Source organism: Protopterus annectens, chromosome 9.part0, assembly GCF_019279795.1.
Source record: "Protopterus annectens isolate FY-2018-M chromosome 9.part0, PAN1.0, whole genome shotgun sequence".
Classification (NCBI taxonomy): Eukaryota; Metazoa; Chordata; order Ceratodontiformes; family Protopteridae; genus Protopterus; species Protopterus annectens.
Window position 1 is genome coordinate 726,374,436 of NC_056743.1, and position 15,961 is coordinate 726,390,396.

The 15,961-nt window shown below is 42.9% G+C and overlaps 1 protein-coding gene across 1 annotated transcript in view; it reads right to left on the bottom strand.

Annotated features, from left to right (window-relative positions):
* Positions 1-15,961, bottom strand: part of LOC122811485 (kinesin-like protein KIF18A) — a gene marked incomplete in the record, with an annotated part of 1,576,798 nt that overhangs the window by 440,074 nt on the left and 1,120,763 nt on the right. The window contains 1 exon segment of the mRNA XM_044083351.1: positions 11,493-11,614. Coding sequence (XP_043939286.1) covers positions 11,493-11,614 — 122 coding nt within the window.

A 15,961-nucleotide genomic window follows, 5' to 3' on the forward strand; every position in this document is an offset into this window, starting at 1 on the left:
TCAAAAGTAGGGTGAAGAAAAGGAAACCCAAGTCACCCCCCCAACACTTAACAGTCCCACAAATGGACCTCCTTGGTGGATACAGGCAAAGGGAAAGAGCAGGCCTGACATAAATAGAGAAGGTACACCTACTGACAGAGGACATCAGCAGCTAAATTTATGCAGGAAATGTACGGAAACTTGCCTCCATCTTGTGCAGCAATATAAAAGGTGGTTTGGGGGAAGGGATCTCCACTGCTGAACAGGACCATTTCATAGCATCCCACAAGACAGTACAGTTGTGTAAAATCTTACAGTAACAACAGATGTCCCTCTTTTCACTGTTACAGTATTCTTTACATAATAAATGTCCTGTCAAGGACAGCCCAATGTCCAGCCAGTATACCAAAGCCTTTAGATTTTATAGGAGCTATACGTCACATGTATGCTCCACATGCAAGATGTAATAAATAAAGGTGAGTTACGGATGCAAACAATCAGAACTGAATTGCCCCAGGAGGAAATAAAATACCCTCAGGGACAAAGGTGAACATGTACATTCAGTAAGAAAGAGGAGGATAGGACCCCTCGACCAGGAGGGCAACAAAAGCAAAGGGACAAGAGCCAGGAAAAAAGTGGAGGGAGGGAGCAAATACTGCAACAGTGAAGAGAATGACATCTACGGTTATGGAAAGATTCTACATAACTGTACTGTCTTCTCATATCACAGTTATAATCCCTCAAAAAACCCAAGCAAAATAGGCAAAATAGCCCTGGCAAAACCAACCCTGGCTCTGGAAACAACATAAAATTTATAATGTTTAGTGAAAGTATGAAGAAAGGCCAACTGGCAGCTCCAAGGATGGAACTGGTATCCAAATCCTTGAAAGAGGCATCAGAGGAGGCAACCGCTATGTTAGAAAATGCCTTTACAAATGAAGAAATAGACTTGCCATGAAAGGAATAACAAAATGAAACTCCATTAGAAATCAAAGATGAGACAGTTTGCTTGGAAGCAGCCAAACCAAAAGTCCAGGGATGAAAAGAACAAAAAGCTGCTCAGAACTATGAATTGCCCTCATTTTATCCAAATAATACCTAAAGCTGTATAAGTAGATCCAAGGTGTGAAGATTCTTCTCACTGGCAAATTGTGGAGAAGGAAAAAAAAAGGAAGGGGAATCGCCTAATTCATTAACCACCTCAGGCATAAAAGAAGGATTAGTCCAGACAGACACCCTGTCACTGCGAAAAACCAAAAAAGGAGGAAGGACCATGATAGCCAGACATTCAGACAATCTCTTGCTGAAGTGAGAGCTAACAGAAGAACAGAATTCCAACTACAATGTTGCAAGGAAGTTGAACTAGCAGATTTAAAAAGGAGCCCGAGTCAATTTTTCAAGTATAAAACTGAGGTTCCAAGAAACTGGGATAGGCTTTCTGGGAGGTCTGATATGAAGGATACCTTTAAGAAATTGCTTGACATCAAACTGAGAGGCCAAATGAGGAGTTAAGAGCAGAAACACAGAAAATGCTGACAGGTGAGATTAACTGAAGAATGTGCAAACCCAGCATGGAGCAGAGGACACAACTAAGAGAACCAGAAGAACCCCCACCAAAAGGGGATCTTGATAGCAACAATCACCAGACAGAAAATCTCTTCCACTTGGACATGTATGATTTTCCAGTAGCGGGTTTCCTGGCCTCCTGCAGAACCCAGAGCATACCCTTAGATAAGATGTGCCTAAAAGGAATCAAAACTTTATCACCCACAGTGTCACTTGAAGAACTGACAGGTGAAAATGGATAAGAGATCCCTTGTTTTGTGCGAGAAGATCCAGCCAGTGAGGTAACTTGTGGTGATCACCCCTGGTCAAGTGATAAAGAAAGTGGAACCAGTGCTGTCTGGGCCAAAAGGGATTTACAAGCAAGATTTTGGAAGAGTCCTGCCTGCTTTTGTGTGGAACTCAAAGCAACAGGGGGGTGGGCATACAGAAAAAAGGAAGTTGCCTGTTCAGAGGGGAGGCAAAAAGATCCATCTGTAGAATACCCCACCGATGGATTACGTCAAGAAAAACATCCTTGTGAAAAAAAAGTTATGCATTCAACCATTCCATCTGTGTTGTCCATTTTCATTCTTTCTCAACAAATGGGTTCGGATCCGACTCGGACGCTTTTTCCAGCTCATGGAATACAAACTCTCAAGCTCCTTCCTTACCCATAATGCACCAGTCCCCTACTATACCTCAGATCTTGTTTGCTGACCTTTAAGCCTATATAATACTTAACGAATAGAGAGAGATGTGATAATAGTATCTGGATCTCATATAAAGGAACACTGGTTCCTTTAGCATCTTCTAATCCTTACGAAAAGGAAATTGGTGGGGGGGGGGTTGGAGGGAGAGGAGTTGAGGAAGAATGAAAATGGACAACACAGCTGGAACATTATGGTGAGTACATAACTTTATCTGATGTTATTTTCATTCATCCCTCAACAAATAGGACAGAATCCCCAGCTGTCTAAATCCCAGGAGGACTCTAAGGAAGGATATTCCTGAGCACTGCTGAGCTGAAGGCTGTTCTTTTCCTACAGACCAGATCTAATTTGTAATGAGCAATAAAAGTATGAGGATTAGGCCAAGTTGCAGCTGCACAGATATCCAAGGAAGATCTGGATAAAAACACTTAAGTTGCCAAACACCTGGTAGAATGAGCTTTTAGAGGTTTTGGCAAAGACAAACCCAATTTTTGTAAACAAAGGAAATATAATCAGTTAACCATTTGGCTAAGGTCACTTTAGTAACTGGTTTACCCAATTCTGAGTTTGAAAAGTAGACAAATAATTGATCCGATTTCCTGAAACTTTTTGTCCTATGTAGATAAAAACATAACTGCCTATGAACACCCAACAGGTGCAACAAATACTCTCCTTTGTTTGAAAAATTTAGAAAGGAAAACTGGAAGGTTGATAGCTTGATTGATAATAGATGCTGACACTTCATTAGGAAGGAAGGATGGGTTAGTTTGTAAGGATACCCTATCTTTATGAAAAATCAAATAAGGGGCTTAGAAGATGGGGCTTGAAGTTCTGAAACTCTTCTACCAGAGGTAATGGCTACTAAAAATACAGTCTTCCATGTTAAAAATTTTAGTTCACACTTGGCTGACGGTTCAAAGAAAGATTGGGTAAAGGGTTGTAAAACCAAATTCAAGTCCCATGGAGGAGTGGGATCTATAAAAGGGGGTCTAAGAAGAAAGGTTCTCCTTATAACGGCCTTACAAAGTTAGGAAGGAGCTCAAGACAAATTATTTACTCCAATGTGAAAATTAGAAATGGCAGATAGTTGCACTTTAATAGCTGAAGAACTAGCACCTTCATTAAAAAATTGTAGTTAAAAACTCAAGAACCTTAGCTACTGGCACTGAAAAGGGATCAATGTCATTTTGCTGTGCCCAAAAAAACAAATCTTTTCCAATTACTTTAAAAGTTTCTAGTGGAAGCTTTGAGAAAGCATAAAAGAATGTGATAGACAGGGGAAAGAGAGCCTGGGCTGCCTACCAATCAACCGAAGTGGAAAAACCATGCAGTCAACTTTAGGTCTAAAATGTCCAGGTGTACCATATCTGTTGGATGAGACAGAATGTCTGGAACTGAATCCAGAATCCATGCAGGCAAAGCAGATGAGGTCAAAGAAAGGGGAACCAAATCTGACGAGGCCAATAAAGAGCAATGATGATGACTGTGCTCTCCAACTGAGATATTTTCTGAAGGAATTTGGGGATCAGAGGTACTGGGGGAAATGCACAGAGGAGACTGGGGGGCCAATTGTGCAGAACAGCGTCTCTTGTTGATCCTTCTGATGGGGGGATGAGGGCAAAGGACTTGCTGCACTTGTTGTTGTAGGGAGATGAAAAGAGGTCGCAACAAGGTTGGCCCCAATCAATGGGATATCTTCCCCCTACTTTCATGTTGACTGACCACTCATTAGGCTTTAGAATGGACCTTAATAGTCTATCACTCTGGATTTCCCAGGAATGTGCATTGCTATCAGAATTCGATTGAATGAGATCGAACATTGCCACACTCTCAAAAGATTTTGGGGCAACTATCTCCACACAGATCTTGGAAGGGACCCTGGGACTTTCTGAACCATATTTTATGACCAGTTCATTCATTCCTGAAAAGGTCCTTTATGGAGTCAAAAAACATATGCCCACAGCAGACAGGCTTTTACCTTCCTGTTCTCACCTAGTAGCATGTCTTAAACCTTGGGGCCAATTAAAGAACTTTCGTCAAAGGGAGCACTGATGAAGGAAGACTTGAAGGGCTCCGTGAAATCACACAGGCGCATCTAGGTATGCCTCCTAATGGAACTGCCTGAACCCGCCGCCCTTGAGATACCCTCAGCTGCACTGTAGATGAGCCTTGTGGACAAGTCTGAAATAGACTGTAGGGTAGTCAGCTGTGAGGCAATAGAGCTCTCTGCCTCAGATGAAATGGTGCCAGGGAGGGATTTGCCAAGTTCTTTAACCAAATCCCTCTGGAGTCTAGTGAAGTGTGCCAAATAATTCGGTGACTGAAGTGGGAAGTCGGAGCAGAGGAGGGCAGATATGTCCTTTTCCTTGGAGCACAGAAAAATCTCTTCACTACCTAAAAAGCATAATGCCATGAACAGAGACTGAGTTCTGAGAAGATAGGTTTCCAGACCAACAGCTCCCTCTGACCTGAAGGTAAACCACCCGAGGTAGGCGTTAGAGAAGAGCTGTCCAGCGCCAAGGCTCTGAGGGGCAAAGATGGCTCCGACAACCACTGAGCTGATTCCAACACCCCAGATCCAATGCCAATGCTAAGACTCTGACAGTCATCCAGCTTAGATGTGCACAGATACAGTCCACCACTCAGAGATGGTACCAGAGTAGAAGATGCAATAATCTTCGGATCCAGTATCTTCAGATCCAACTGTTCCAAAACCAAAGGTTGGATCAGAGAAGGGGACAGTACAGGTGGAGGTAGTACTCACAAGGGTCTCTGGACCTGATGAGGTTGGAACTGGGAGAACCCTTACTTGAATTTGCATAGAGAGGAATTTCCTCATCATCCTGTCCACATCTGCTTCAGTCAGACTTCTAAAGGATCGATAAGATGCTACTGAAGAAGCCCTGGAATTATGACGCTTGGGAGACCTTTCAAGAAAGGGAGATGAGAGAAAAGAGGACACCGGATTCAAGTGTAAAGGAGATCTGATCCGTGGTGACCTATCAGAGTGCTTCGGATCTGAGGGAGTTGAATCCAAAGTTTTTGTCTCTGGATCCAAAGGAATAAGACCAAAAGATTTTATATTTGGATCTGAACAGGTAGAATCTGAAGGTTTTGCAATTTTAGGAGGTGGTTCCAAACCCGGAGTTGAGAAACTTGAAGGATCTGGAAAATACTTCTTAGCCTCTTTTTTGTCATCTTTTCTAGAGGTTTGACCCCCAGATAGATCAGAAGATTTTGATGACAGTAACCCTCTCAAAATGAACTTATTTATTCTATCAATTAGAGCCCCAGGGTTGAAAGCCTTGCACATGAAGGCAGAATCTAAGTGTGTCAGGCCTAAACAATACACACACATAGCGTGTGCATTGGAGATAGGAATTTTATGGCCACAGGACATACATTTTTTAAAACTGAAGGATTTTTCATCCATATTTTAACTACAAGAAGGAAGAAAATTATTTATTTTTTGGGGGGCGGGATATGGATAGGAAAAAACTAAGGGAAAGTACTACCAATAACGATAATACAAGGATAAACCTAAAAGGCACAAAGGGGAAAAAGAAAATACCAACTATGGTAATGTAGAATTGCACTAAAAATTGTAGACAAATAAGGGAAGATATGTAGAAAGATTTTTCTAAAATCTACTTTTATTCAAAGACACTACTACTAAAGAGCTAACAGTGAACATGTCCATACAAGAAGGCGGCAAACGAGATCTGAGGTATGATAGGGGACTACTGCATTGTGGGTAAGGGAGGAGCTCAAGAGGTTTCAGTGTTTCACGAGCTGGAAAAAGCAGCCAAGTCAGATCCAAGGGTCGGAACCGAACCCATATGTTGAGGAATGAATGAAAATGACATCAGATGCATCCATTCATGAGCCTGTGTGCTGGAACTGCTCAGTGAGTCTACCACTAGATTGTGCTCTGAAAGAATGTAAACCAGCTGAAGAGTCACTTGACACTGGATAGCTAGATCCCATGCCGGAAGAGCTAATCTGCATAGAAGATAGGACCTTCTGTCCCCTGCTTGTTGATGTCCCACATCACAGTGGTATTGTCCATGAAGATTTTGAGGGGGGCTGGGGTGGAAAAGGTGATGAAAACTTGCAGAGCCAGAAACAGAGCTCTGATCTCTTTTATGTTGATAAGATTTGACCTCAGAAACCCTGGACCTTTAGAGGGCCAAAAGAGGTCCTCCACCCCAGGTTTGAGGCATCCATGTACAGCCCTTAAAACTGAATTGGAGTATGGAAGGGAAGCCCTGGCTCGAGAAGAGAGTTGAGTCCACCACTTTAACTCAAGTTTGAGACAAGGGAGGCAAAAAGCAGGGGACTTCAGAAGGTGGCAATGTTGAAGTCACACTGATTTGAGGTAGCACTGTAGCCTCCTCATATGCAGCCTGGAGAGAGGACGCATGAAAATAATGGATGCCATAAACCCCAAAACCTGAAGAAAAAGTCCCTGGCTATAAGAGAGGACAGAAGATAGAAGGAGAGAAGGGAAAAAGGCTGTCAAAAACAAAACCTTTGGAGTAGGAATAGAAGCCAACATGGGAAGAGTCTGAAGCTGTTACCCTAGGAAAGTATGATCATGGGAGCTCATCAAAACAGATTTCTGATGGTTTATGTGAACCCCAGACTTTGTAAAAGACAAGTGGTAAAGTGGAGATCCCACAACAGATTGCTGGGAGAAGAAGCCTGAATGAGTAGATTGTTGAGATGGGGGAAATCTATATCCCTTAAAGTCTGCAAAAGGCAAAGACAGGGAGCAAGGCATTTGGTGAATACCCTTGGGGCAGTAGAAAGGCCAAAGAGCAAAGCAAAGAACTGAAAATGAGAATACGAAACAGAGAAACAAACATTTCCTGAACAGAGGTGAATGGGGATGTGGAGGTAGGCATCTTTGAAGTCCAGGGAAACCCAAAAGGCCTGGGGAAGAAAAGGAGGAAACAAGGTCTGAAGAGACAGCGTTCAAAATGAAGGGACCTTGAGAAAGGTGTTGACCAGAGAAAGATCCATAGTGGGTCTCTAGGGTACCTTCCTTTCGAGGAACCAAAAATTCTGGAGTAAAATCCTTTTCCACTTGGGATTTTCCACTTGGGAGGGTGGAACAGGCTGAATGATGTCCTCTCATCCAAAGGGACTGCAAAACTCCTGTGAAATGAGGAAGTTATTCTACAGGAGGTTGTGGAATGCTTGGAAGGGGGGGAGGGAGTGGTTTCGAAACCATGAAATACTCCTGACAAATAGACAGCACACCCAGAAGTCCGAGGTGATCCGATATCAATTTGGAAGAGACAGAGAAAGGAGAGACAGGGGAACCTGGCCAAGGGGAAGAGGAGGCCAAATGTCAAATGGAGACGGCCTTGTCCTGAAAAGAAGGCTTCTGAGATGAAGGAATCCAAGTAGATAAAGCAAGGGGAAATATGCCTAGACACCTTCTTACCCTTGGGACGTGGGCGAGTTTGCCTACAAAGGCAGGCTTAGAAGGGTAATTCAACTGGAATTCAGGGACAGGGAAGACAAAAATATGCTTGAGTGACTGCAAGACCACATCCTTATCCTAGAGGGACGTAAACAGGTTAGTAGGAGCTGTTCCAAAAAGAGTTTTATTATCCAGAGGGGCATCCAAAAGCTTGGCTTTAATATAATCAGGTAAAGCCTGCAGACATAAGAATGACTCATCACAGAACCAAAAACAGCAGCCCTGGAAGAGGCATCAGCTGCATCACAGCTGCATTTTACAGTGTGACGGGCAACCTGGGAAGTGGATCCAAGCTGGAGCCTTCCCATCAGAATCAGAATGGTCAGAGACCACCAATGTTACCTGAGAAAGAAAGACAAGAACATACCTGGTCATGTGGTTTTGATAATTAATAGCCCTAAAAGAAAAGGTGGCAGCAGTAAATATGTTTTTACCCAACCTTTCCATAGATAGATGCCCTTATCTGAAGGAAGAAGCTTAGCAAAAAGGATAAGTTTTCCAAAGGGGAGTTTGAGCTCAAAGAATCCTCTTCCTCAGAACTACAGTCAAGAGGGGAAGGAATATCAGAGAAGTAAGCTAAGGATTCCTTCCCACAGTCCAGGTCGTCATCTGAGGAATCCAGTTCTCTAGGCCTCTTAACAGAAGTGGAAGACCAGGACTGAGCAGACTGGCACCGCTTGAGGAGGCTTCGAGGCCATTAAAACATTGAACATGCATGGAGTAAAATCCTGCCATTCACGCTGGGGATCTCGAAAAACAGGGTGGTGTGTTTAGTTTTTTGCTTTTTTCTTGTGCGAGACATCCCCCTGAAGGGCTCTCAGTGGTTCAGACCCTTGGCGAGTTTCAATAAATGTAGTATGAATCTCTTCCCTCACTAAAATCTGACTAATCCCCCCTTGGTCTCTCGGAAATGATCAGTAGAAGTTCTCCCTCAAAGTCTGGCACAGACAATGGAAAAGCTTCAGAGGATGTGTGAGAATTGGGATCCATGCCAGCCTCCTAGGGGGTCGTGGCAGAGGAATCCAAGGCAAGCACCAGACAGTCTTCAGGGCTTTCACAAGCTTCTAGAGAGACATCCAGGGGAGGCTAGAAGGCAATTAGATCAGGTCCAGTCTTTTTGACCTTCTTGGCATATGGCTGACCCATGGGATGGGAGGACACCACCATAGCACCCTAAACCAACAGCTTAAGTCATTGGTTCTCAGGGTATATGGATAAGGATGACATGAACACAAGTACACTATATTAATGAAATAAGGTAGAGAAGAAACCGCAATGGGGTACTTATCTGAAGACGGCTTGGCAACCAGCACCCTTAACCAACAGCTTAAGTCATTGGTTCTCCGAGGTATACGGATAAGGAAGATAAATGACTATGAAAGGTCTTAGGGACAAATGCTTGTCAGATGGAGCACTGCTTATGGTCGTGGAAAGCACATAATCAAAAAAAAAGACACTGGTTGTCACAGTCTTCATGGGGACTCCCACCCTGACATTTCTCCTTCTTGGATGAGATGGATGCAAGTACTCTATTGTAAGAAACCCCAACAGGGTACTTTATCTGAAGATGGCTTGGCAACAAGCACAGCAGAAGGGTGGTCTGACCAACGTTCGGCAATAACATTCCGACTAGTAGCAAAGAAGTTCTAGGTGTTTGCATCTGTATGTCACTTTCATGCCCTGCGTCTTAAACAAGGAGCATACTTGTGATGTACAGAGCCTATTAAATCTAAAGGCTTTGGTATAGTGGCCAGACAGGCTATTCTGGCAGAAGATCCCTTACGTAAAGAATACTGCAATAGTGATATGGAAGGACATCTGCTATCCCTGCTAAGAGAGTACAAAGCTATAAAAAGGGGCATCTACTACAAAAGCCCTCAAATCCAAATAAGCTGGCATACTATAGTGCCATACAACATCAGTCAGCACATTTGCTGTACCCAAAAGATAACACTCCAAACACAGACTTACCACTGCTTCCAAAAACCTGAAAATCAAAACAGCTTCTACAAGATCATGCAACCAAAGAGTATAAAGCTTCTCAACACCATCTCAGTGGAGTGGAGGGAGTTCTGTAACCTAGACAACGCAGAGCCTAATAGAAAGCCCATAACCTAAAAGTGGCCAAGGCAACTTTTTTTCCCCTACCCAATTTCTTTTCTTGGTTATCTTGATCTCTATCTAAGAAAGTGAAAAAGGGTGGGAGGAAGACCTTGAGGTGTGAAGAGGGATGTCACCGCCATCCAAAATCAGCTCCAATCTGTCAGGTGGTGATAAAACATACCAAATACCCAAGGGGGATCAACAGAAGTTATAGTGACCCTGGACCTTCTTAGTTACATCCTACAATAGATGGACGGAAATGACTAGATTTGGATTAACCCATAATCTAATGGAGGAAGAAACAAGCATGGGCAAATATAGAACTTTAATGTAGAAAAGCAATAGAAGTAGACAACTCTGGACCTTCACACACATCCAAAACAAAGACGTTTACCTTCAGCACTCAAATAGAATTGGGTAAAAAGGGAAGCATTACACCCCCACTTACTCCAACAGTGAAATCAGAATGAAGTTTGTTTAAATCTGAGAAAGACTGCATAATCTGCAAGTGTAAGAAAGTATGCATATAAGAACTTGTGTGGTGGCGTGAGCTAAGAAGACATCTATAAAAAACATGGCACAGACATCTTACAGAGGCCCCATGAGTGAACTCATTATCAGCTGGAGAAGTGTCCTAAATCACCAGTTGCTGCTATGCAGGCAAGTACAGCGATCCCTATCACTCAGGACTGATAATTCTGGATGGACTAAAGTAGAAGCTCCTAAGAGATACCTCAGTACCTTGAATCTCTGACCAGATGGTTTTGGCAGCCACATACTCTTATAAGCCCATAAGGATTTAGGGCTAGACTGAAGAAGGAGATGGAATCTCAGCCTGAGCAACATCAATCTGTAACAAGACAGACTCGACTGCAGGGTTACTCCTTGGTACTCAGCCCCCAAAAAAGACTTGGGGCTAGACTGATCATGTTATACAAACACTATGGGATGTTCCCCTCACCTAGCCAGGATGCACCTGTCACTCCTCCAGTGAAAAAGGTAAACATGATAGGACTGAGTCTTCACTTCAAGATGGCAATCTTTACCCATGGATAGTCCTGGAAGCCATAAAAACAGAGAGAGAGAGAGAGAGAGAGAGAGAGAGACAATCTTACCTCCATCAGTATAGGGTGTTAACTGGTACACTAAGCAAATTCAAAGGTACCAAGACAAAAGCTAGCCTGCTAAGTGAAGGTAGGGACCCTTGTAATAACAAGTAGCCCACTTGTGCCATCTCACGATAAATCCCCCTTCCAGAAAAACATGAAGAGTTTTAATTCCCAAAAACAAGGGTCACGCTAAAACATAACTTTACTGATGACAGCAAGAACTGAGACTCAAATAATACAATTGGCAGTAAAGATTTGCTAGGCAGAGGGAATGAATTTGCTTATTTAGACATCTTACATCACAAGGTGTATTGCCACAGGCATACTTTCACAATTAAGTGGGAAGTAAAAAAAAAAAAATTTAAATTCTGACTTAAGGAAAGGGGTGACCCAGCCTGGGTATCAATGTTAAAACCGTCAGAGTTGCAGCACAAGAGCACAGTATGAAAGCAACAGTATAACTTAACATAACTCTATATTTGACAAACTTTTAGCACCGATACCTCAAGTTATTTATCAGCACTTTCAAATGTACATGCCAAAATAAAATAGTACTTCTCAGTTTGATCCTGGTCTCGCTCCTGAAGAGAGGAAAGTCTGGTCAAGTGGGTAATCTGTCGCTTGAGGTCAGCATTTTCAGATTCTAAAGCATGGCATTGTAGACTTGGATGTAAAACCTGCAGAGAGAGTGAATTTATTCTGTAAAATAACATGAAAATATGGTATTCACACAGTAGTCAATGTTTTAAGTTAAAAAAAAAAAGGAAATCAGTAAAACTTAGGAAGTATTCTGGCCTACTTATCAACATTACATGCCAAAAGGAGACAAATCTGATCTGCCTGTGTGCTGAAAGTAGTTGTAGGGCAGTTCCTTGTTCCCTTTTCTCTCCTCCTTTCCCTCCAGGTATTCCAAAGCCTTTTAAATACTGCATATATTAAGACAATTTATTCCACGTCTCTACAACCCTTTCAAAATGCTTTCTAATGGGCCTATATCAATTTGCCGAAACCCATATGGTCAAGACAATATGGCCAACAATTTGGTTCTTCAAACCATTCTGACTGAGATTACAGTACATTAAGGATTGGGGAATTTACTGTTTTCCCCACTGTAGTGTGATCTTAGAGCTGGTATAAATAATTAGCAGGGGATGTGGGAGACAAAAAAAGAAGCTGTGTCTTACAATAACGTTCCATCTGTGTTGTTAATTTTCATTTATTCTTGACTTGTGGGTCACAGTTCCAATCCTCGGAACCGATCTGGCCATTGTATAGCTCACTTCAGCCAAAAATCTCTGGAGTTGCTGGTCTATCCACAACGCCCCTCTCCACATTACCTCAGATAGAGTTTGCTATCATGCAGAAAAAAGGACTCTATAAGACTTTGCCCTTGTCCAAAGTATCCCTAACAAGAAGAACCCAGGACAGGAAGTCACTTCACCAGAAGTATAAAGGAGGGGATAGGCGAAAAGGACGCAAGAACAGATAAGATCGACAACAAAGGTGGAACATAATGGTAAGACATAACTTCTTTATCTGATGTTGTCAAGTCTTCATCTATTCCTGACTTGTGGTACAGTCTCTCCAGCTACCTTAGATCCTGGGTGGCCCTATGGAAGAATATTCCTGAGAATCATAGAACCAAAGGAGGCTCCCCCCCTGGAGATCATACCCAATTTGTAATAAAGGTATGTGGATTAGCCTATGTTGTAGGTGCGCAAAGTTCTGACATGGAAGCTTTGGAATGAAAAACAGCCAATGACACCATAGATCTGGTACAATGTGCCTTGATCGGCATAGTGAGCTTCATCTTAAGTTTTGTGTAAATGAAAGAGATGCAATTGCTTAACCATTTAGGCAGAGTCACCTTGGATACTGGTTTGTCCAAAGTTGCACTAGCAAAAGATATAAATAATTGGTCTGACTGTCTAAATTGCTTTGTTCTATCAAGATAGAAACACAATTGCCTGTGTACATCCAGGAGGTGCAGGCAGTTTGTTTGTGTCTTTCGGCTTTTCCCGGTTAGAGGTTGCCACAGCGGAACTCCGGTCCGCTAATGATTGGCAGTAGATTTTTATGTACTGGCTTGCCAGGCCTAACGCACAACCTTCAACGAAGGAACGCCCATTCACACATGACGCTACACAGAAGATGCTCTAACTGAGAATCGAACGGGCAACGTCTGTGAGGCGACAACGCTACCGCAGCACCACCACCACACTTGCCTTTATTTGAAACATTTGGAAAGAATACAGTCAAGTCTATGGACTGGTTAATATTGGTCTCTGCTATCACTTTAGGAAGGAAAGTAAGGTTCATCCTGATTGACACTCTGCCCTTATGGAAAACTAAATAATGAACTTTAGAATTTAAAGCCTGTAATTTGGACACTCGCTTTGCTGAAGTGACAGCTACAAGAAATAATGTCTTCCAAGAAAATAATTTTAAATCACAAGTCACTGCAGGTTTAAAGAGAGGTGAAGTAAGTAACTGCAATGTAAGAGTCAGGTCCCGCAGCAGAAGAGGGTCTTTGAAGGGGGGGCTTCAAACAGATTGTGCCCTTAAGAAAAACCTTACAAAGTCTGTGAGAAACCAGATACCATATCGCTCAACTGTATGGATTTTTGCCTCATATTTTTGATCAGTTTTTCATAAAACTGTCGTTTTCTGGCAAATTAGTGGCAAATCATTAAAGGTTGAAGTTAGAAAATAATGACAGACATTTGAGTTTCAGACTTAATACCCTTCAGAAAATTCAAGCTAATGCAAAACCTGTTATTCTGTCAACTTTCTAAGTTTGTAAGAGCAGTATTTAAAAAATGTCCCTATTTTTGGACCTTTGTACAACTTTTATTTAAGGCTTTGTCCAGATTTCTTACTCTAAGAGGTTGAGAGGCATTCCCGATACCGTTATGGAAATTTGAAATTGCTGCTAAAGTAATCTTGACAGTAGAAGCAGAAGCCCCCTTACAAGAGGGCAGCTAGAAATTCTAGAATTTTCTCTACTAGCACTTGAAAGGGATCCAGACCATTGTCAAAGGCCCAAATAGAAAATCTCTTCCATTTACTAAGGTAGAGACTCCTGGTGGATGGTTTATGGGAAGCCAACAAAATGTGTCATACAAGGGAAGGAATACCATTCTACCTAGCAACTACTGGAATTGGAGAAACCAAGCAGTTAGCTTGAGAGTCTGATGACTGGGGTGAACTAGCACGGGGGTGGGACAAGAGATCTGGAAATGGGTTCAGAGTCCACAGGCAGTGTAGTAGATGAAGCCAGAGAAAGGGAAACCATATCTGTCGAGGCCAGTAAGGAGCAATGAGGATCACTTTGCTTCTCAACCAAGCTGCGTTCATGAGAAAAAGAGGGATCAGAGGGAAGTGGGGAAAGGCATAAAAGAAACCTGGAAGCCAATCAGGGAGAAGTCTGTCCCTGGGGGACTCTCCCTGAGGGGGAATCGTGGCAAAGTAGCTTCTGCACTTGTTGTTCAGTGATGAGACAAACAGGTCACAGCAAGGCTGGCCCCACTGAAGAAAGATCTCCTTCGCTACTCTGGAATTCAGAGATCACTCTTGAGGCATGAGGATGCATCTGCTTAACTTGTCCGCAATCACTTTTGAACTCCCTGGAATATGCGCTGCTATCAGAAAGCAGTTGGAAGTCATAACCCATTGCCACACTCAAAGGACTTCTGAACGCAATGGATAAGACTTGGTTCCCTCCTGTTTATGTACCAGGCTACCAACCAACCTACCTTGAGGTAATGCAGAGTGAAACAGCTGCAATGCCAGAAACACTACTCCTTGGACTGTCTCCCCGAGATAATGCTCCCCTCACCCCATCTGGGAAGCATCCATGGTCACTATGGCCTTGGACTGAGGGAGAACAAAGGGATGGCCTACAAGAATTGCCTCTGCATGCATCCAACAGGATAGGTCATTCTTGCATCAAATGGATATGAAAATTAAATGGTTCATGGAGTGGGTTAGAATAGTCCACTGATTCTCAAGTAACCTTTGGAGAAGTCTTGTATGAAATCTTGCCAATGGAACCAGTGTGATCATTGCTGCCATGGAACCCAATGCCTGCAGAATTAGGTAAGCAGGAATTTTGTCTGAGTGAAGAAGAGGGAGTACCTGCGACTGCATTTTCTGTAATCTGTGCAGTGGAAGTGATGCTATACAAGAAACAATGTTGACACGAGCTCCAATAAATTCAATGTCTTGAGAAGGGGCCAGCTGAGATTTTGCAGGATTTACTGTGAAGCCCAAATGAATGGCCAGTTCCAGAATTTAGGCCGTAGTCCGTAGAAGTAAATGTTTGGTGGGAGCGGTGAGGAGCCAGTCATCTAAGGAAACACTCGGAATCTGTACAGCCTCAAATATGCTGTGACTGCTGCCATAAATTTGGTGAACACCCTGGAGGCTGTGGTGAGACCAAAGGGCAGTACCTCTGAATTGGAAATGACTGTCTCTTATTCAGAAGTGGAGAAACTTTCTCAAGCATTTGTCTCCTTTTATGTGGTAATATGTGTCTTGAAAGTCGATAAAGCACATCTAATCGACTTTTTCTAAGAAGGGGGGAATTGACTGAGATGTGACCATCCGAAATTTTGCCTGTTGGACAAATTTGTTTAGAATGCGGAGGTCTAAAACTGGTATCCAGTCCCCCGTTTTCTTTGGCACTAAAACGAATCTGGAGTAAAAAATGGATCCTAATTGGTCTGGTGGGACTTCTTGGATGACTTTTTTCTAGCAGCTTTTGTACTTGTATTGCTGGTGGTGCTGCGGTAGCGTTGTCACCTCACAGTAAGATGCTGTCCGGTTTGATTCTCAGCTAATGCGTCTTCTGCGTGGAGACATGCGTGAATGGGCGTACCTTCGTTGAAGGTTGTGCGTCAGGGCTGGTAACTCGGCACGTAAAAATCAACTACCAATTATTAGCACACCGGAGTTCCGCTGTGGCGACCCCTAACTGGGAAAAGCCGAAAGACACAAACAAATTGCTGCTTGAACTCTCTGAC